This window comes from Lepisosteus oculatus, chromosome 25, assembly GCF_040954835.1.
Source record: "Lepisosteus oculatus isolate fLepOcu1 chromosome 25, fLepOcu1.hap2, whole genome shotgun sequence".
In the NCBI taxonomy this organism is placed as follows: Eukaryota; Metazoa; Chordata; class Actinopteri; order Semionotiformes; family Lepisosteidae; genus Lepisosteus; species Lepisosteus oculatus.
The window spans coordinates 10,594,298-10,616,974 of NC_090720.1; the positions used below are offsets into that span (position 1 = coordinate 10,594,298).

Genomic DNA, 22,677 nt, shown 5'->3' on the forward strand with positions numbered 1-22,677 from the left:
TATTGTTATTTGATTAGATGTGGTATAATGTTTATTTGTTTTTCTTAATATCAGTCTTTTCTTCTCTTTATTATGATTAATGTGTCACATCTGTTATTTTGCATGAGTCAGCCAACTCTCAGACTTATTTGTCATTGTATCAAGAATACTCTACTGCTTTCACATCTAGATTGATTGGTCTAATAACATGTGAGAGTGAACGCTTATCCTCCACCCTACCTAACTAACTACAAATAGGGGTATTTAACACCCCTTTCTCAGTATACATTTTTATATCCTACCCTCCACACCATCCTCATCCCCACCCAAATGAAGTGAATGACTGAGTCTTTGACTCATTTTAACTAGCGAGGGGTTCTTACAGTAGGTAATCAATTCTTAGAGGTTCTTAGGTAATCAATGTTTTTAGGCCTGGCTGTTCCCTCAGCCAAGTAGATTAGAATTGGATCTGAGTCTTAAGTTGATCACACCTAAACTGCTTGTTACTAAGTTCAGTACAGAGTTATTGAAAATCATTTAGCTTGGAACACATTTTAATGATCCTGTTGGCACTTCAGTACTGAGAAATTGGTAGATTTCAGTCAAGTGGAAATGACCTGCCCATTGTTTTGATCAAATTGTTAAATTTCCACCATATCTTTGCATAATGCAGAGATACTAATCTCTGGTGTTGGAGAGCCACAATCAGGAGGTTTTACAGATATAAGAACATGCACAGTGACTAGGGACTTTGGAACAATGGTTATTTAAATCAGATAAAACAATAAATATCTCGATTACTTCCTTAATGGTTGAATGCAAACCAGAAGACTCTGCTGCTCACCCAGACCAAGGAATGCAAATTAAAATGAATTTTCTCATAGATTCAGGTGGCTTAATGTGAATGCTCTTTCTGTTTTTTAGGAATGGATGCCAAGAGCTCACCACGGAGGAGGGCGTATAGCACCAATCAGATAGTTGATTACAATCCAGTGAAAAGGGCCTTCACCCCGAGTGACCCAAGCTCTGCTGTGGTTAAGAACCCGCTGAGGAGAGCCATGATTCAGGAGCTCGTGGGGCAGCCCAGCCCTGACTACGGGGTCCAGTGGGCGGCAGATTTTCAAGTAAGAACCAAAATCGCCCACCTTCGTTTGCTGCCTGTGCTGTAGAACTGCACCTTCAAGTTTAAAATGCTCATGGGATGGTTAAAAGTAACGATACTGTATATTTTAGCGAGAATATTTTAGCATTTCTTACAAGACAACTGAAAGCACATTTAGGACAGAGTGTACATGTACAGATTTTTAGAATCTAAACCAAATTAATTACATAAATTTCATACAAATGATATAATCAATGTCAATTCAAGAAATATATCACAATAATATATATTATTGTAACAAACATTTTGGTTTAATATGCTTTAATCAGAAGACCGAAACTTTATTGCATAGACATTCAAGGAGGGGAAAATCTGCTTAATAAACGTCTCCCACAGTAAGAAAATTGCATCTTTTCAAATGTGTGGATTTCATAATGACTTCAATTTAACTGTCCCTTTGAGTTAAATCAAACTTCTCTTTGTATTGTTTTATGTGATTCATGCTTTGTAATGTTTGTATTCTTCTTTACTGTTTAAAAAAATTAACAACACTTTGGAAAAAAGCAAGGAAGATCTGAAACTCACTTTCACAGGATATTTTGCATACAGGATACACCTTTTCAGAAAAGGAAGTACGTGAGAATAATACATTGCTTAGTAAGAGCTAACACAAATGTTTATCTGAAAAAGATTAGTTAAATTTTGCTAGAGGCCATTGTCTTGAAAAATTAATATAGTGAGGAGGGGATGATATACATTAAAAAAGGTTTCACTTGTACTATATGTCACATATAAGATTCCTGCCTCACTGATCAATGAGTATCAATTCAATTTAGTCATCACAGGGGGCAGTGAATCAGAATTCATTAAAGGGCTTATTTGCAATTATGAGTAATGAAAATAACTGGCAAGTTCTTCCAGGATTCAACAACAGCAACATTGCTTAGTTCTTGAACTGCCTTTCAAATGAGCACCCCAAAGTGCTGTACAATTATGACCAATAACAGTTAAAACAAGTAAACAAGTGGTGATCGTGTTTTTGTTATAAGCTTAATTGAAAATAACGAGTCCAGAGTACAAAAAGACAGAGCATTCCTCAGTCATCATAGAAGGCATAGGAGCAATTCATAGACATAGATTCATAGACAATTAATTTAGACTGGCAGAGAAAAGCATAGGATTGTCAGTCTGTGGAAACATTATAAGAGCCAGGATGAGTCTTTGAGAAAAATGTCTTTAGTAAAATCAGAACATATGTAGCACTTGTCTATCTCCTTTATAGCACTGTATATCCGTAAACTTCATTCTGGACAATAAAGCAAAGAAAAACAAGAAATTACTGTACGTAATGCAACATCACTAAAATAAAGACCACATTTTAACAGGCCACCTGGGGTAGCTCAATTCAATAAGTTTGACATTCTCAAATTCCTTAGAATGGAACAGATTGATCCCAAATACCTCTAGATTATGTATTTTTAAAGACTATTATTTCTTTCTGAAGGAGGTTAGGAAATAACCTATGAAACGTGTCACTGTAAAAAATAATGAGGTGTAGAAACTGAGCTAGACTCTGACAGGTCTCGGAACATTAACCTATCCTAGAACATGCAGAAGGAAGATTATTTTTTCAGGCTTGCTAATGAAAGACGTGATTTGTTCATGGTTCTTGTGATTTATATAATTGCCGCTGACAGTTACACTAAGAGAGAGATGTTTGGCGTCCAAATTAACTATCGCTGCTTTTCAAAGCTCTAAAAGATTTACAGTGGCAAAGATATTTGTTCAGGAAGGGGAAAAGGTATTTTTACTTCATGTAATGCTTTATGCTCATTATGTAAAATATCAAAAAATGGCAAGATTGAATTTTTAGCTTGATAAGGAATAAGTATGGTTTCAGTGACATTTATATTAAGATTATGAATCTTCTACTCCAAACATCATTCATGGATATTTTCCTGTATGCCATTTAATTTAGCAAATTAATCGACAGCAAAAAAAATACCTGAAATTGACATATTAACCAATACAGATGTTGGTTAATATACAATATTCAACAAGACAATATTAATATAATATACAATATTCAACAAGACAAATGACCAACTGTTAAGAAATCATTTCCTATGATGTTGTTTACTTAGTACCATGGTTCCTATAATTGAAACCACTGTAATAAGTAATTTATGTGCTGGTGGACAGAATATAGTTAGCATGAAACCTGTGTAGGTCTGGGCATATTAAAGCCTCTTTAGTATCGTAATAGATACCTCAGTATGTACAGGTATGACGTTATAATAGTCTGGATAGTTGGAGAAAATGCATCCAAACACTGGGAAACCTGAGAGAAATTGTTAAATTAGTCTGCTTAAGCCAATAGCGAGTTTATTTAAGTCATTAAGAGCCAGGCTGGAATGACACACCGATCTTCCAGGACCAACAGGGTGTTCTCAAGCTCCAAGGGAGTTTAGAAAAATGGCAGAAAGGGTAGGAGTGGGATAAAAGAGAACATCAAGACTTTTGGAAGTGTTGGAAGGATTCTGATTGAATTAAGAGAAACAGCAGAAGGAGGAGGAGAAGAAAGCAAGTCAAGTTTAGAAAGGATAGGTTTGAGGGCATACATCTGTCCCCTGGATGAAATGGCTGAGAAGCTACAGTATGTAAATATGGCCCCAAATCTCTCTTTACAGCTTAGAAATAACCAGCCGCATCAATAAAGCTAATTTTATTTTAAGTGGAAATCCTTCCATACTGGAAAATATCATTGGGAGGAAAAGTTAGCTGATTAAGAAATGCATCTTCATATTGGTGCACCCTGCTGTTAATGTAATAGGCTTTATTACAGCTCGAGTGACTGGCGTGAGTTTAATGGGAAATTTTGTAATTAATGTAAATGTCAGTAAGCACTTTGGAGAGCTGGGTGTGATCTGAATGATGATTCGTGTGCACATAGATAAGGATGTGCATTGCTACATTTCTGTTCTTGAAATTATTCTCAATAAATATCAAATTAAACTGATTTACAGGCATTCTGGGAAATCCCACAGGGGTATCTTAAAAGATATGTTGAAAAACTATTTGGCTTTTCATGATCTTTCACCTGCACAACTCATTAATATTCCCACTGAACCATTAGAAGTGTAAATACTAGAAATTCCTCTTAGAATTTCATGGTAATTCTGCTCACTAGAAAATTGTATTCTTATACAGTTGGGGTGATTCATATTGGAGTCACCAAAAACACATATTCATGAATATGAAATTGAAGGACTGGCCTTCTAAATATTCCTGAAGCGATTAAAAAAAATCTTTCTGTTCACTTTATTTGAAAATGAACTAAAGGTTTCGATATCATTTCCACCGTTCTAACATTTCTATCTATAACATCTCTATTCTGCCATTATGACAGGCCTACAGTACCTCTAACCAGGGGGCTCAAGAGACCTGGGCACACGGGGATCATGATGGAACATTTTTTTCCAAATCTTTCATTGTACATAACACACACCTACTCTACACAACCCAACATTGACTATCACCATGATTCCCTTCATAAACCAGACCAAGTCTAAATTCAACCCAGTTGCTCTCTGCCCTTCTCCAATGAACTAATTAATCAATTAATACACCACCCATGTTGACCTGCAATACGTGCAGGCCCTAACTATCTCAATAAGCAGGGCAGCTTAAACTAACATTCTTACTGCTGTCAAGAAAGAGTTCTTTCCGGGCCCTATGCAGACGACACAATCCGGGGTTGAGTGAGGAAACACTGGGAAAAAGTCATGCAGGATATGGGAATGAATATGGAGGGCGTGTCCAAAGTGCGCAGGTGGACAGGGGGGTGAGTCCGGGGCAAACAATCCAAACCACAGTCCAATGCAAAATCCAGAATGAGGGCAAAATGTCCAAAGCCGGGCGGTCCATCTGAGACTGACGGTTAAAAACGGGAACCAGGTCGGAAAGGGTAGGGGGAGCGGGAACAAGAACAGAAACTTAATACCATAACAGAGCCAGGAGCTTCCAGGTTCCGGGCTCGCACGATACGGGAATCAATGCAGAGCCCCGAACTGAGTGGGCGTCGGGCTTTTAAGGGGGGCTGGAAGGAGGCTGGAACAAGGGGCAGGTGCACAAAATCAGGTCAGAAGTGAAAGAGCCGGAGCGCCCTTAAGGCGGAGGGACTACAACCGTGACAACGACTGCTGGCCTGCCACCACCGTCTGTAGTTAGTTTTCCTTAGGAACACCAAGGTCCTCGTAGTGTGCCCAAGGTAGGCCTCATTGTTTTTAACCTCCTCAGCTGGTAAGCTTGTGTGCGTCATCAGCCAGAGTGTGCCCCTCCACCTCACTCCGGTCTTTGCTCCTGCCCCAACAGGAGGGTTTGGCCCAAGGCCAGGAGCAGGATCTGCCCCAGCTGGGTGCCAGCCTGAAGACGGTGGCCAAGACAATGGCTTTGGAAGACAGTTCGAGATCATCAACAGACAGCCCTTCTGTCAGCAGCACTGGAGACCCAGGCAAGAGGGGAATCTTTGCCTTTCAAGTACTGTTGTCATTTTTAAGGCTTTTTGTACTCTTACTAAATTGGCTCTCATTTTTGGAATCACAGGAATGAGGCGGTTAAGCACAGCTCTTGGGCATGACGTGACAGGATGGCTAGGTTAAGTGCTTTCCTTGGTTTCTCTAAATTGTTCCTATGGGCTTCTTTCCGAGTGCTTTGCAAAGAATTAATGTCCCTTCTGGGGTGTAATCCCAGGTTCTGCCCTATGTCTCTGGGATAGACTCCCAGTTTGCCTCAGTCCATACCAGGAATAAGCAGCTTTCTGATGAAGGATGAATGTGCAATCCTTACTAGCACTGGTGTTGGAGAGCTTTTTCCCCGCCTCCCCTTAAAAGACAGTCAGGAGTTTTTATTTCATGGGCATGGGAGCGAAACACACAGAGATGCTCAGTGTATTTTTCTCAAAGTAATTCAGCTAGAACAGTCCTTAAATATTTTTCTCCTACCTACAGTCCCACGCTTCCCTGTGCTTACAAGATTGGCAGTGTTCCAAAATCAGGCACATCTTCCTACCTCCCTATTTGCTAAAGATAACTTATTTTAATACAGTTGGTTACTTAGGCTCATAGCACACAATCCTATATAATGGTATAGAATTACATAGTAGCCCCTGTGCCCAGCATTCTTCCAATCCATATAAAACCAGTTCTGAATGTCCACCTTAGAAAATATTGCATCTTCTGCCGGAAAAGTGTGTACAAAGTTCACAGAGACCCTCTCAACACTGGGAAACAGGAATATTCTCGCCTGGACTAAAGGAAACCTGTCAATTTCCATTACCAATCATCGACACAATAACGTTTTTTCGCGCAAGAGGATTTCTGTGTATCTTACCAACATAACACCGCCATCAGGTTTGAAATTGCAATTGAAGTTGCATAGTATTGTTACCACACTCCCTCAGTAGAGAACCTCCACCTTATTAGATAGATAGGTAAGACTTTCTTGATCCAGAAGGGAAATTGATCTGTTACAGCAGCCCGAGACAAGCAAAAAAAAAACAGACATCAGGATTGACAAAAAATTAGAATACGTACAGTAATACAAAATAAACATAAAATAAAATAAATAAAAATAAATAAATACAAAGGTGTGTGCAAAATATGATCATAGCCACTGTAAAAACAATTAAATATGTGCATAGCTATATACAGATTGAGTGTCCAAAAAGTACAATGGAGCAACATGCTGTCCATAGAGGAGCAAATGGGCTAACAGTCCTAGCCTAGGGCAGCGTTATACACCCTGACAGCCGCCGGGAGGAAAGACCTGCGGAAACGTTCCCTTGAACGCAGTGTGTTGCTAAAAGTGCGCCGCTGCCCAATAATGGTCCCAACAGTTATCGTTCTCCTCACAGATGGCTACCCCCATCAGCTCTGTGAAATCGAAACGCCTCTGGAGGGGCCCTCCCTGGACCCTCTCCTGTTCCAGTCTGCCCCTGGCGGTCAGCCGGGGGGGCACTGCAAAGCCGTGATCTCAGGGCTGCTCTGCGGGAGGCCAGTTCGATGGGAAGTGGCCTTTGACATCGAGCCCTTCCTGAAAGGGAGGGAACGAGAGGAGAAGGTGCACGAGGACCTGTGGAACGAGACCTTCCACCACCTGGCGGGCCGCTCGATCATTCAAGACTTTGAACAAATGGCAGAGAAGGAGTGCGAGATCGAGCACGGTGAGGCAAACACAGCGCACGATGTGCAGAAATGTATTCAGTGAATGCATGCTCCTTATTTGTGCAAAAAGACAGATTTTATCCTATTCTAATATTTACACACTCATATATATATATATTTGTGAAGGGGTTTGGGGAGCTGTATCACCATGCGGTGATTGCAAAGTAAGAGAGCAGAGAATCATCTCATGTTGAACGTTCTTCAGGTTTAAGTATCTGAGCAACCACAGACCCCTGTCGTGCAAGCAGCTGTATTTTAAAACTTGCCCGTTGTAAAAGGCTTTTAACAAATAAATACGTTCATTTTTTTACCCGATATAGCAAACCAGAAACTCCAAAGTCCCAATTTACAGTATTTATTGTGAACGTTTCCACAAGGTACACAAGGTGGCAAGAGACTGGTCTTTTGCACTCCTGTCTGTTCTTGTGTTTCTCAAATCATTACTTTCTTCCTCACTGCACTCCTACATGTGAAGGAAGCATTTTCTTTTTTCCAAAGCAGTTCTGCAATTTTTTTTTAAAAAAAGCTTTTTAAAGAAAAATACCTTCAAGTTAAACTGACTGATCTTCATAGGCAACGGAGTAAATTCTCATTTACAGTAGCGGAGAGTGAAGTCTCTTTGTTTGCAGAAGCTGTTAGGTAAAATGGAATTTTCTTTTGTTTATTTTTAAGTTAAAAATGATTAATTATGATTGCAAGCGAAAGGTCTTACTTTTTTGTTTAAGTTTTTATAGATCCCTGGTTTATGCATTGATTGCAAAACGTACACTTCCGTTCTGTGATAAGATCTTAAGAATTTATTTTCTTTACTGTGTTTTCATCTACAAAGCTCCATGCAATTAAAAAAAAAACTCGAATTGTGGTACACAAACCATTGAACATGATTGAAGATTTAAACCTGGAAGACATATAATAAATAGTTGGCTCAGAAGAGATTGGCACATCAAAAAGTCACCATATTATACTGTAGATTTACTATAGTAAACTTTGTAAGTCATCTTAAAAACGTTTGACAAGTACTTGGAGGGATAAATTAATATAATGATTAACAATTGACTAATTGATAGTTATAAAACCTTTAAAAGACCATTTTGTCATTTTTTCACAGGTTCGGGAAGGAGATACCAGCTCAATGCCATTCACACCAGCAAAGCCTGCAACATTCTGAGTAAATACACAGCATTTGTGCCCATTGATCTGGACAGTAACGAATACCTGCCCATCTTTATCGAGTACACCAGTCCAGGTAAAACCTAATTCAGATTAAAACTTACTTAATTAATGTTTTCGAAAACCTTGTGTTTTAACAAGATTTGCCCTGTTACTGACAGATCTCTTATATGATACAGTGTTTGGTCTTTGCAGAGCACAGTGAGGAGAGGACAGATATATTTTGTATAATGTCAGCACACGGTAACCTAGTCTAGACTGATAGGGGTCTACAGGTGACCATCACTGTCCTTTATGTACTAGTGTATAGTTTACCTTGCAAAAGTTTGGAATTATTTCCAGATATACGGATACAACATTTGCAGATAAACAAGTCACTGCAGCAAAGGAGAACAAGTTGATCAGTTTGGCCTTTTACTAGACTTGCATAAAAGCACAGAAGAAAAACACGAGCCTCCTGTGAACTGTGCACTCTTTTTGTCTTTGAATGACTGTGATTCTTCCTCCAGGAGACACATCAAAGCCAAGCAGCCAGCTGGGCTCTCGGTCCAACAGTCGGAGGAACCGGGGCTACTCCATCGGCCTGGGGCGGTCTCAGTCAGGCTGCATTTCGGAAGGTGGAGAGGACGGATTTTCAGCCATGAGTAAGGCTTCAGAATTCTTTCAGGAATTAATTTCTACCTGACCAACGGGGTCAAGCTTATAACACAGAACTCAGATACAATTCAAATCATGCCTGAAATGTCTTTTGAAGCCCTCAGTGCACAAAAGTCCATAACTACATCCCGTAGTGTAGAGGTAAAAGATGAACACTGATTAGTTGAATGTCCTGTTATCGGTATTATTTCCCCTTGTAAAGAACCGATTTCTCCACCAAATTTTGAAATCAATCATTGTCCTCCAATTCATAAAGCACCTTCCAGGTCAAGTATCTCAAGATAGGGGGGGTAGTGGGGGTTATTCATACAAAATAGACAATATGTCTTTATCATCCTTTAAAAGTCTTTTTTTTTTATGTCATTCTGAGACTACCCTCAAGATAAGTACTGTGACAGGCCATGTAGTGTTACAAATTAAAAAAGTGTCAAGTCACCAACAAAAGTCAGTATGCAAACAGTAGGAGTACACACTGCAGTGCACTAATGGCTTGAGGAATTCAAAATGAACAGTTTCAAGTGAACATTACAGAGACATATTAGGGACATCGTGGATATAGCTATCGTATAGGAGGATTTTGCTGGTCTACAGAGATCTGCATGTGCTGACATACAGAAGACATGATGCATGGATGGATTAATACCCTCATTCATTCATTTCCTTTTTTAAATTATATAATGTCAGCATGAACAGAGGGGTTGGGCAGCCTGTTGACCTGTTGACCTTGGACCCCTAGAGGCTTTTCTCCTTACTAAGGAGTTTTTGGTTCGTCTCCTCCATTGTCTTCTGGTCTTCTGTTCAGGATTCACAAAATATCTGGTTACTTGCATTGTTAAGCGCCTTGGGGCAACCTTGTTGTGAAAGGCGCTATATAAAAATAAATTGAATTGAATTGACATATAACACAGACACAGCGCCACATCTGGAATTAAACAGTAGAAAGTGCACACCATTTTCACACCACAATAACAGCATTCTGCAAAACAACCTACTGTACACTTAACTCCCAGTGTTCAGTGTCCTAAAATCCTGGGAATTACATTCCCTGTTAGACTTCTCCTTAAGTGTTTCTCAGTGATGTTAACAAAATACGTGATCGCATTGAGACCAGAATAAAATATCCATCTGTTTGTTTTCTAACTACTGTGTCCAATAATGGTCACTGGGGAGTCAGATCCTATCCCAGCAATCAACAGGTGTAAGGCAGGGTACACCCTGGACTGGGGGTCATTCCAATCCAGGGTGCACACAGAGAAACACACACCAGTAACAGAATCAGAATCGTTTTTATTCGCCAGTAAGTCAGGTACAGGAATTTGCCATTTGGATGTATGTTTGGAACCTGCTCAACACAAAACCCACACAGGTGCAAAAGGAGCATTATAATTACTGACATAATTACATTGGACAATATACAAAAGATGGGGAGACACAAAAACAGAGTCACAAACTGTGCTCACGGTACAGTGCAGATGTGCGGAATCTGTAGACATTACAGTATCTATAAGACACAAGTACATTCACATATTACAATTCAGTGCAAATGTGCAAACAATAGACATTATAGTATATGCAAGACACATGGCAAGTTCAGATCATGTGTGAAAGTAGGTCTGTGGGGAAAGGTGCTAACCACTGTACCAATGTGCAGCTCTCCATTTTATATGAACAATTTTAAACAATGGCATGAGCTGGAGTGCGAACAAATTTTGATTTACTTGAATAAAACGATGAGGATCAAGAAATATAAAAACTGACCATGATATTAATTTCAGAAAAATCACTCAAACTTGGTTCTTTTTCACAGTCTGGTGCTGTGTAATGGATTGTCTATGTAATACAGTACATAACACAACCTTGCAATATGTAATGTAGCCATAGGCGATGCGGTAGCTCAGTGGTCAGCATTGCTGCCTTGCAGCGCTGGGGCCCTGGGCTTAATTCTGGACCTGGGGTGCTGTCTGTGTGGAGTTTGTAATTTTCTTCCCGTGTTTGCGTAGGTTTTCCTTCAGATGCTCAAGTTTCCTCCCACAGTCCAAAGACATGCTGGTAATTTAATTGGCTGCTGGAATAATTGGCCCTGGTGTGGTCTCTGTCTAAGTGTGCCCTTCATGGACTGGTGTCCCATCCGAGGTGTGTCCTGTCTTGTGCCTGTTGCTTACCAGGATAGGCTCTGGCTCTTCCTTGACCCTAAATTGGTTAAAGTGGTTAGAAAATGGATGGATGTAATATATGCTTCTAATACATCCTTGTATGCAATATATTCTTGTGATGCATTCTACAGAATCTGTAATACAGTATATCCCCGTAATAAGCATGTTTTCCACTTCTCTTCAGGTGTATTTGCATACACTACATTATTGCGAGAGAAATCCTTTCCAGGTCCCGTGGTTCATGATATGACTTGTGCCAGAATAACACTGAGGATGTTCTATCTTTACTGAGAGGATGAAACAAAAGGAAATTAAATTATTTTTCTCTGCCAAGCAGACTCTGTCTCCGAGTTGTTGAAAGGGAGAAAAGCTGACGAACCTTCTGTTAGAGTATGTCCATCAATCTTTCTCTGTTTGTTTTATTGTAGACATTGAAGACGGCGTGTCTCCCTGTAGCACTCCTTCATCGTCAGGCTGGGATAGGTGCAGTTTTGTTGAAGGTAGACACATTAACCTGTAATTCATTTTTTGGGGTTTGCTTGTTTTCTCAAAATGCTTTCCAGGGACAGGTAACATACATGGAGCCAGCAATCTTCAGAATCTCTCCCTGCACATCTTGGGATAAGCATTTACACAATGAGTCATTTCAATATTGTAATTTCAAGGAAAAACATTTCCTGTTTCAGTAATTTTATTTGTCTTTCAAACAGGCAATTTATTAAGAAATAGAAGCAATTTGGTTGTGACTTCAGCAGCACTGCCACTACCTCCTCTATTGCTTATTATTCATGACTTGATAGAGGAACATGAGGAAGATTACAAATGAGAAGGGGTCACTCAACCCTATTGTCTCAAAAGGTGGCTAGCAGCTCATTAATCCAAGGATGTTGTTAAACTGTCCTTCAACAACATGGCTGGACAGCCAACCCTTTGTGTAAAAAAGAGCTTACAAATACACTTCAGCATCATTTCCTCTTTAGCTCTCTGGTTTGTGTTTCACTGTTGAAGGTCTAGTGAAACCACAAAACACATTCCCTTTGGGCACTAATATTGAAAAAATAAGAACCCCTAACTACTGTACAAACATAAAACTAAAAAAAAATAAACCCTAGTACTATTATTCTACACGACATGAATTATTCAACCTGCTGCTTCTGATGATTTCATTGGCCTTCTCTTTCTCAGAAGACAAGCAAAATTTGACACAAAAACAGCTGTTGCAGGTAAATAGAAGACAAAATGCCATTTAAAACAGTTATTCTGGGCGGCCAATGGCAGAAACAGTTTTCTTGTCAAGTTTGGCACACCAGGCATCTCTCCTTGCAAACAAGTCCCTTGGTTTTTCCATTAAGCATTCTGAACTGCTGAATCGAGCTGTTCGTCTAGATCCTAGATTACAAAACACAAAGGGAAGCTACTTACAGTGGCTATAGAAACATACGCTTTCACAAATAACACATTCTGTGGCCTAACGGCCTGAAATCAAGACATACATTCAGAATTTATTCTGCCTTTAATTCACAGTAAACATTGTAACAAATGGCCTCACACATTCTGAAAAGCAATAAATGAAAACCTAGAAAAGTGCTTTGGATCAGTGTACACTCTCCTTAGTAATAGTAGTTGCAAATTAGCTCTGGTGTAAACCAGCTATTAGGCCACAAAATGTGTTACTTTGGAAAGGGTGTTTAGACTTTCTATAGGCACTGTATATACGTACAGTATGAAGTAAAATTAGATTTATACTATTCTGGGTATCTGCATAATTGATCTAAATCACCCAAAATATTCTATTTTTTAAATATCCAAACAACTTCAGGTCAAATTTGAAAGACATTATACAACACCTGCTACACAGCAATTAGTAATGTCTTTGTGCAACAGCACTTTGTAGCCAGACGTTGTCAGATCTGAGAAAGTGAGTATCCAGAAGAAGGATTGCAGATCTCTGAACATGTGGGCGCCCATATGGAACACGTTATTACTGTATCTCCCTCTCAGAGAAAATTGTTGTAAAAAGGCAAGAAACGGTTATAAATCTTGTTTGAATGTATTTGATTTCTTTCAATGTGTGTGTCCCATCTTCTGTATGAAATGTATGTAGTGAAACTAATAACCACCCAGGGACTATACAGCAAAATATAATCAGTTATAAGTGATTAATGGTAATTTATCAGTATGTAAAACTTAATTAAATGAAAATAGAAAAATGTATTATCTGCAACAAATATCCAATTTACAAAAAAAATTCCAGCCATTAAAAGAACAGATGTTAGACACAGAAGCTGGGTTAAAAGAGCAGGCTAAATATGACGTACAATAATACAATTAACACAGCTGTGTTCACTGCAATTGTATTTCATAGCTTGTAATCTGCATCTCGGATGTCTCCAGTTTTAATTGCTGGAGACTTTTTGAAATTTGTTCACAGTTTTCTGTTACAGATGCACGTATCACAATATTTTTGACTCGGGAATGTGTTTAGGTAACGTCTTATCCAAACACTAATCAATTGTCAAGCTTTTCAGTGTGCAGATGGAATCTAACTCTGTCTTCCACTCTTCTAGAGTTTACTGGAAAAAAAAAATAACCATAAAGCATAAAGCAATGAAACTTTATCTCACTGTAGTAAAACCATTCTTTTGGTAATATTTTCCGAAAAGCACTCTTTTATTCCTGGAGGTGTTCCGATGCAAAACTGAGTGCAATCTTTTATAAAAAAACAATAAGAAACAAGGAACACTTTGTATTTTGTAGTCAATTGTATTCCTACCAGACAGTGTCTTGACAGTATTTAAAGCAATTGCCTTAATAATGTCCCAGCTCCAAAAAAATCTGATTATATTTGGAAAATGTTATGTACAGGTAAGTATACATGTAATGCCAAACTTAAAAACGCATCCCAATAGATGAAGATAATGTTCAACTTCCAGGCTAAGCTTGTTGGCACCATGTCCATACATTTCTGTGTTGGTTTTCTGTATAAGTCCATTGGAAACATACTCTTGGATAGAAAAACCTAGATCCACATACGTTTCACCAATGTAAAAGCATACAAAAACCAACCACGTTATGCGTAAATTGATATGCAAACTACCTACTATGGAAGAAACACTTTACTGCAAAAAGCAATATTTGATATTTTGGATCAATAACGAAACCTTTCTTTCAGTTCCACAGAGAAGCCCCTCAGTGTCTTCTGTCCATTCCCAGCGATCTGCAGAGAGCCTGTTTTCTGCCAGGTAAGAGGCCAAAATGGACTGAAGAAGCAGTTTGTCCACCTAGAAACTCTCCAGAAGTGTTGATCAGTATTACACTCATAATTATGATTCGGGAAAGGAAAGGCTTCTTGTTACGTTGAGGGTCATGGTGGGGTTGAGGTATAAACTCAGTTGTTCTCAGGTTTTTCTTGAGAGATAGGCACCCTTGCAGAGGCCCTCCTGTTTTAGATTTTGTTTAGAAGTATGAGTTATTGCATGGGAGAAACCTGGTTTAAATAGCCATTTTTTAATTCCAGTTTGAAGTTTTTAAACCAGATTATACAATATCTACTTTTCACATTTACACCAGTGCAGTTATTGATTGGTTTGTTGGAGTTACTGTCTGAGTTGGCTAAACCCCTTCAGGGCTCCCCAAACAGTTTTAGTCGATCCCCTCTACATTAAAAATACTGCCCAGTCTTAAATTTCTTTGTTCGTCTCTGAAATCCTTTACTAATCCACACATTAATTAGGCACTGGAGCATACACCTGATGCACTCTGTGTTGCCCAGTCACTCGGTATCCTTCCCTAATCACAAGAACCATCATTCACTATTCCACCTTCAGTTATACGGGCTGATCCTGTTGGGCCAGGGATGCAGCACTAGCTTCATGACTCACACCCCTGACACAGCTTCAGCAATTTTGTTAATCACTCTCTCCCACTCATAGTGCACGCTTGTCTTCTAATAGCTCAGGCCTACTCAGCATTCCCTCTGTACATCCCATAGCGGAGAACGAAGATGGTACACTGCTACCTTGCACGGCAGCCAGATACATCCCTACCCTTCTAGGTGTCAACACCCATCAACCCTGCTTCAGTGTTCCTTAGAAAACTAACTACACAGCCCACCTGTCCAGCACCTGTGGTGCCCACCATTACAACCTAAACTGCATTTTCTCATGTCCTCGTTTTGAGTTTCCACAGGCCCATAAGTTAACCTGTTACCCAGCACTCCTTTTGTGGTTTTGACTCCCTCTTCCTCCCATGCTAGAGCCCAAACACAGACTGAACTCCTTTTCCTCTGGGCTGGTCTTATACATCTTCCTATTAGCTCGGGGGAGTGGCCAATTCCACACAGAACCTCTCCTATCTGCTCCTCTCCCTCATTTGGAATCTCATTCCCCTTGGGTGCTTTTATTTAATTACACCAGATGTGTCTCATTTTACCCTGTTTTTGTTTTCCCTCCTTAATAGGTGTCTTTCTCCTAAAGCCACCTCTCACTACCTCACGTCACTGCCATACGATGAGTGAAGGCTAATAAATTGAAGCCTGTGCTTCATTTTATTTTCCTTTCTGATTTTATTAACGCTCACTTTTTGAATTATGATCAAATTTGGCTGGGTTGAAGTACCTAATTTTCACACTTAAGTCAACTGGTGAAGTACATTCACAGTTTTACACCTGATAAGTGTGGTGGCGTTTGTGGTTCACAGGTGCTGTGGAGGTGAGAACTGCTTTCAGCATGAATGTGTATGAGTATGTGAAGCATTATTATTATGAGTAGGAGTAGTAGTATATAATTCCTTACACGTATATATGGTTATAAAAATGTCAATTTCAGTACTTTCTCTCTGGAACCCATAACTCTTTTTGGTTATCCAAAAAGATTTGGCTATCTGTTTGGGCAATTTGAGCTCCTCAATGAAGCCTGTAGCACTCCTTCTATTGTGAAGGTTTAATCCCCTATTTTTCCAAGACAAGACAACAGGCTGTGAGAGATTGAAGAAAATCTTTCGAGGTCCCCTCTCTGATAAAATAACAAAAACACAATACATCAGAGGACAGGGGGCACGTAAAGAGCTGAATGCATGCAATTATTTTTACCTTCAATTGAGTTTGAGCCCAGTTGAGTGGCCACAAAGATTGTGATTGCAATTTGGGATGATGATCCAGGAGTGCAGGAGTGATGTACTGTATATGGGTTCCTTATGTTTAGAACTGGCACACACAATGCACTGTTACACCCATAAAGCAAAAGTTAAAAGAACTATGTTCATGTGACAAGCTCCACTTAATCCAGAGGCAAATTTGCTGATAAAATTCAGCATTAATTGTGCAGAGGCGTTGTCTTTATTATTTTGTATTTTGTTTTCGATGCATTAAAATTGATGACCGAAGAGAAGACCAATAGTTATGCCTGCCGCAAGAAAAAGCAATGCCACTCAGATTTTAACTAACCTGCCACACGTTGTTCTATCATTCAAAGGAGAACTTATTTTCACAGGTTCTTGAGAGTGGCAGAGTTTCAAAATGAATTTGAAATAGAAATGCAATGAAAACAATTCAATAATGAACTCCAATGTGCATATAACTAAAACCACAAAAAATAAGGTTGTCTATATGTAGACTTTCCTTTAGATATGTAATGGTTTCTTGATCACATCAAACTCTTCTGTGCCTTTTTAATTAAGTGCATATAAAATCCATGTGACGCAGCTAGGATTCAGGATTCCATAGTGGGATCTCTAGAGCAGGTGGACCCAGGAAAACAAATATATAAACGCAGTCATTATGTTTGGAATACGCGATGCTTTATAAACAATTTGGAAAAACAAAACCTTGTCTCCACTTTGAGCTACAAACTGACTTCTTCGGTGCCCCACACTATACACAGAAGGCAGCTAATCTGCTTACTGGTTTTCACACTTTATCTCTACACTCTTCTCTCTTCTTAACCAATATCTTTCAAAAACCAAGTCTATCTTTGAGACTTCAGACCAATCCTGGAAGCCAGCTATTCCTGTTTTTTTAAACTGCCACCTGACCAATTGCCTTCTCACAACTGGTCAGGTGACCCCACTGCATTCCCACAGCATTGTGGGGAATGTGGTTCAGACATGAATTTCCTTCTTGTCTAAGCCAATTGCCCTCTTACACCCTTCTTATACCAAGTACTGTTAGAGATGAATCCTTCCTAAGAAGAATTAAAAAATGTCTATAAAAATTGCCTCCAAGCTCTTTATCCTTCAGTACAAAGATTTCAGCCCAAGAGGCACGAAAATTTTGTAAAGCCTACTTCTGTGACACCCACTTGCTAAAAGAAATGCTATAAAATTATTGCCAGCCTACAGTAATCTCTGCCGAATGAGTCTAGTTAGTAAAGGGCCAATTTAAGTGCAGCCCACACAAATCAATTTGATTTAAAGAGAGGTCCAGCAGAGAAAATTAAAGATGTAGAGACAGAGTGAAATGAAACCAAAAGAATTGTATTGCAAAATTTGGCAACACTCAAGTAACAGAAATCAGTAATCACCGAGTCTTACTTAACCAGATTCTTAACTGAAACCTGGACATATCTAATCTTCAGTTCTAAACAGTCTTTTAAAATAATTAATAATAAAATCAATGCCCTTCCAAAGCATTTAACAGCAAAATAACTCCTTTAACCAGTCAGTAAGGGCCCAGTGCCTATAATAATAATAATTAATTGCTTACACTTATATAGCGCTTTTCTGGACACTCCACTCAAAGCGCTGTACAGGTAATGGGGACTCCCCTCCACCACCACCAATGTGCAGCATCCACCTATAAGGTGGTGATACAATTAAAGCTGCTAAATGAAATTGAAATTCAACACTAGGGTTCTTTAATATTTATTAATTGGCACACAAATGAAGGGACTGAATGCCATATCATTCTTAAAACTGTTGGGGGCAGTTCAAGTATGATAGGTAAAGCTAAAGTAAGCCTAAGATGCTCAGTATGTCTTATGAGCTTAATAAAAGCTGAAATGCATCTTGTTTGATGTGTTTGCTCAGTTGGAACACTCCATGCTGCTCCAAACACCTATACTGTATATTCAGTTCAACCAGACAAGAAGATGTAACCTATGTTAGGTTGTAAGATCATAACACATATCATCAGTGTAATATGCTTTATCATCCTGTTGTCCTTCTAGGCTTAGGTTTTCCCTCAGGTGATTAAGAGATTCTACCAATGTATTCTCAGTCCATCCATCTATTTTCAACTCCAGATACTGTAGCACCCAAGGACCTAAGTTGTACCCAGTGCCCCAGTGCTGCAGAACAGCATTGTTAGCCACAAGTGCCACCATGCCTCCCCAAGTCTTTACTGAAACATTATTATCTTAGAGTTTTTACCAGATCGAAACAAACTTCATGTAAGCATTGAATACAGAGAAAACATACCTAAAATGCTAAACAATCTTCCAGAAAAAGGCAAAACAAAACACCAATGTATATTGAACACAGTTGATTTAAGAGAATTCTGTAGTGTTGTTCATGTAGCCAGCAACCCAGTCTGGACAGTAGCTTTTCTACGTTGTAAAGAGGTTTGACTCAAGTTTAATCTTGTTTTTTCTTCAAACTTCTATCATGAGAGCTAAGCCTCTCCATTTTCAGTTTTTTTCACACTGCATTCATCACACACAGTGTGACGTGATAATTAAACTCTTCACTAATTGATTTCCACCCTCTTTACACTTATAACAAAATAACTCATTGTTTTTTTGATCATTTGAATATCTCCAGGCATCCTGTAAGCTCTATTGCATGTTGCATCAAGACTTATTTTTCATAAAAAGGTGTGCCCAAAATACCAGAAATAACCCAAGAACTGGATTATTAAATCAAACTCTGAGCATACTCTTTTCAGTTGATTATATTATTTTGTAGTATTCTTGATTTGATTGATTTGAACAAAATTGTGGTATTATTTAATCAAAGTACTAGAATTATGTTCCTTAATTGACAATTTCTTTTCAATTTTCCAGCTCCTGAGCAAAGAATTAGCTCATGTCCCTTGTCTATATACACTCCAGTACAATTCGTTAGTCTCATGACAACTCCCTATGCAGAGGCCTAAATTTCTTAATGAGCAGAGTGCGTCTTTGTCAGCAAGATAAAAAAATAAATGAATTAGTGGAAACGAAGGTAGATTTAATAGTCCTCCTTTTATTTCTGGAAAGCTCAAAATATTTCTCCTCTGCGTTTGTTAAAGCTGTATCTGACTGGCTTTACCACACAGACTTCTTAAGTGTCTATGAGACCTCTCTATTTTTCAGCACTACATTATCTCTGTGTTCCTTTGTCTCCTTTCTATTCAGTTACCTTTGAGTTGGATGTAATAGCTCTTTCTCCTTATTTTTTAAATGCTTCCAATATTCTCTGTAATGCCGCAGTCAGAGATAATACATGAGTTTTAATTCTCTTACCATCAAAAGACTAACAACGCACAGCCAGACACTCCATTCAATTGCACAGAAAAGCCCTGCGCTGTCATCCAGGGAAAGTGTAACACAATTTATATGCCAATAAAATTCGTATGAACAACCAACATTCCATTAGCCCTCTAGTCACTGAGGGAGACCTGTCAAAACATACGCCTCTTTATTCTAATGGAGAAGACAGGGTTATTAAAGTAAATCTTGTTTTAATATAAAAAATATGCAAAACACCATATAAGGTGTGCAAAATAAGCCATTACTACATCTCGATACTCAATGCAAAATCACTGGAAACTATGGAGTATTACAGCTGACACCCCATTTTAGTGCAAAGGCTTTCTGCACTGCACATGAAATATCCATTTCCATTGCTTTCCCATTTTCAGACATAATTCCTAATTCCATGGGTTTATCGAACACATTAGGTTTATTGAACACTTAATTCAAACCATTTCTTTACCATTTGTAACGGTTTTCACAGTCAATACATGAGCTACAGACAGTCAAAACACGATCAGCACACGATCTACGGACAATTAGAAATAACATTGTGTCAAACACTCCTGAAGGAATCACTCTTTTTTGCATGCACACCATATGCTTTTATTTCAGATACCTGGCCATTAAATCTCTTAAATGAAGGAAGACTGACCAGCCTCTTTGATTTAATTCTAGTTCTGGTAGAGTGCTGGTAATAATTTCTAATCCAATCCTTTTTCCACTGCAGACAGTGAAAGAAAGGTCTTTCTTGAGCAAACATTTCAGATCGAGGGATCTGTAAGCCGGTGTGGTCAGGAGCTCAGTTGGAATGGAAGCAGGAAACAGTGTAGGTAGGGTGAGGGTTACTGTAAGAAGAGCAAGATGTCAGTGTTATAACTCCTGAAAATGTCAAGGTTCGCCTGCTATCTCGATAACCCTGAGCTCTTGTGTCTTTCTGTTAATTACTTTTCCAGGCTCAGCCTCAGCAGGACACGACTGCTGACAAAGGCTGCTCGGGGATTCATGTGCCGCTCGCCAAGCAAGACCAGCGAGTCCGTCAGCGAGTCAGAGAGCGAAAATAACGACTACATCCCACTGGTTGGTGTCTCCACACCTGGGACCTCTAAGCTAGGTCTTATGTGGAGAACCGGCATGTCCTCTGGTTTTCCTTTCCGATGATCTATTGCCATAATTACCGAGACACTGGATTTAAACCCTTAAAGGGGGAACTGCAGTCCCGATTCCCGGTTCTTAAATCTCGGTAACAAATTAAACTCCTTGACGTTATCGGAAAAAAATGAACACGTTTCGAATGAAGCACAAAATTGTGAACTTTGCGAAAGTACTGTAAGTCGCCAAGTTGTCGCAAACTTGCATTCGAACTCCCACGAATTTGCGACGTGAAGCCGCCCTTCCTGCTCACTAGTCACTGTAATGACTATTGTCATAGTCAATACCTGCAAATCAATACAAGCGAATAAGTACAGGTTTCACTGCATTTCACAGTGCCAAGAGTTTTTTTCCCAGGCTGGACCCCATTAGATGGAGTAAGTCCAGCCTGGATGGCACGGTGCACAGTGGCGCAGTTTTCTTTTTGCCTTTTTTGTGTTTTTTTTTTTTCCAGTTTTGGCTCAACTTCTATGAGTGCTCACCACGGCTCCTCCGACTCCCACATTGTTACTACAAGTTACTGTGTACATTTGACTTTTATTGTGGTTTGAAATGCACTCATCAATGCTGATTCTTTCTAGCCCCGAGATATCAAAATAGTGTTGCAGTTCCCCTTTATTGGCGGAGACATTTATGTCAAATAGGTCTTCCTTAGTGGTCTCAATTCTTATACACATCCAGAGGACATTTTGGTTCTCCAAGACTATGAATATAGAGGACTCTGCTTTTAAAGATGAAAGCAAGCTATCATGCTATGGTTGCATAAGGAAAGGAAGATGCCTGGGTATCTCAAATTCATCTCAAATTGAAAAATGAAATGTAACAGAACTCCCTATAGAATAGGAACTCTTGGCTATGGTTAAAAAATGGCAGTGAACTGAAACTATGCTTAATGGGTTCTATGAATACTCTGCAAAGAGCAAAAAGAGAAGAAACTGAACGTTATTTAGCACCCGTTTCTCAATTGTTGAACACCCAGTGTCCGGATTTTTATTTCCACATATTTTGTTTCCATTTGCCAGGCTCTCAGCTAATCAGTGCAGCTTGTTGTTACAACTCTCATATCAGATGAACAGGCGCACAACCCCCAGAAATGTGCGTGTTGAGGCCATCTGTTTTTTCATGCTGCAAGCCCACAAATCAAAAGGGAGCAGAGGAGTCATTTCTGATATCCGTATGGCATGAACTAACACAAGGGTTAGTAGGATAGCTGTCCAGTCATGTTGCAATGTCTGAAAAAACTGTGCAATGGTCCGTGGTTAACGATGTTGTTATTGAACAACCTAACTTGTCCCACAAGTATTCAATGGATTTCTTATTGACCCATCTAACCAAAAGCAATGTCTTGTAACCCTGTCTGTATGAGAGTGAGCGTTAGTGTATTGGAAAATGAGCTATTTGCATCTGTTGGACTAACAATAGGAAGAGGACTGATTGCTAAACATTGTCCACATAGCATGGGGTATTGAGTTTACCCTGTACAATACGTTAATAAGGAACAGATAGCTTGAAGAATTCGGTTTCTTCTCTTTTTCTTTCAGCATGGAATAAAAGTTTACCAGTTCCTTTGCAGCCTACACATGCTGATGCAGCTCCCTCCTCAAACTTTTCCAGTACTTTAATAACTGATTGGAGCTGCACATTAAATACATCCCACTCTGTCCCCCCTCCTTCACCAAACCTGTCTTGTTCAACAAAAACATAAGGGAAGCAGAACAGGGTAATGAGACGCAGGAAAAAAAGGACAGAACACAAAACAGATTCGTTCTGTTTGTTAAATTGAATAACAAAAA

General features: G+C 39.2%; 1 protein-coding gene across 2 annotated transcripts in view; it reads left to right on the top strand.

Annotated features, from left to right (window-relative positions):
• The window catches only part of vwa5b1 (von Willebrand factor A domain containing 5B1), an 85,642-nt gene that overhangs the window by 54,750 nt on the left and 8,215 nt on the right, over positions 1 to 22,677 (top strand). For both annotated transcript variants that reach the window (XM_006641908.3, XM_069183624.1), the window contains 8 exons: positions 904 to 1,103; positions 5,456 to 5,594; positions 6,996 to 7,304; positions 8,414 to 8,551; positions 8,985 to 9,119; positions 11,714 to 11,785; positions 14,458 to 14,527; positions 20,689 to 20,812. In XM_006641908.3, the coding sequence (XP_006641971.2) occupies positions 904 to 1,103; positions 5,456 to 5,594; positions 6,996 to 7,304; positions 8,414 to 8,551; positions 8,985 to 9,119; positions 11,714 to 11,785; positions 14,458 to 14,527; positions 20,689 to 20,812 (1,187 nt within the window). The remainder of the gene's footprint in view (positions 1 to 903; positions 1,104 to 5,455; positions 5,595 to 6,995; positions 7,305 to 8,413; positions 8,552 to 8,984; positions 9,120 to 11,713; positions 11,786 to 14,457; positions 14,528 to 20,688; positions 20,813 to 22,677) is intronic.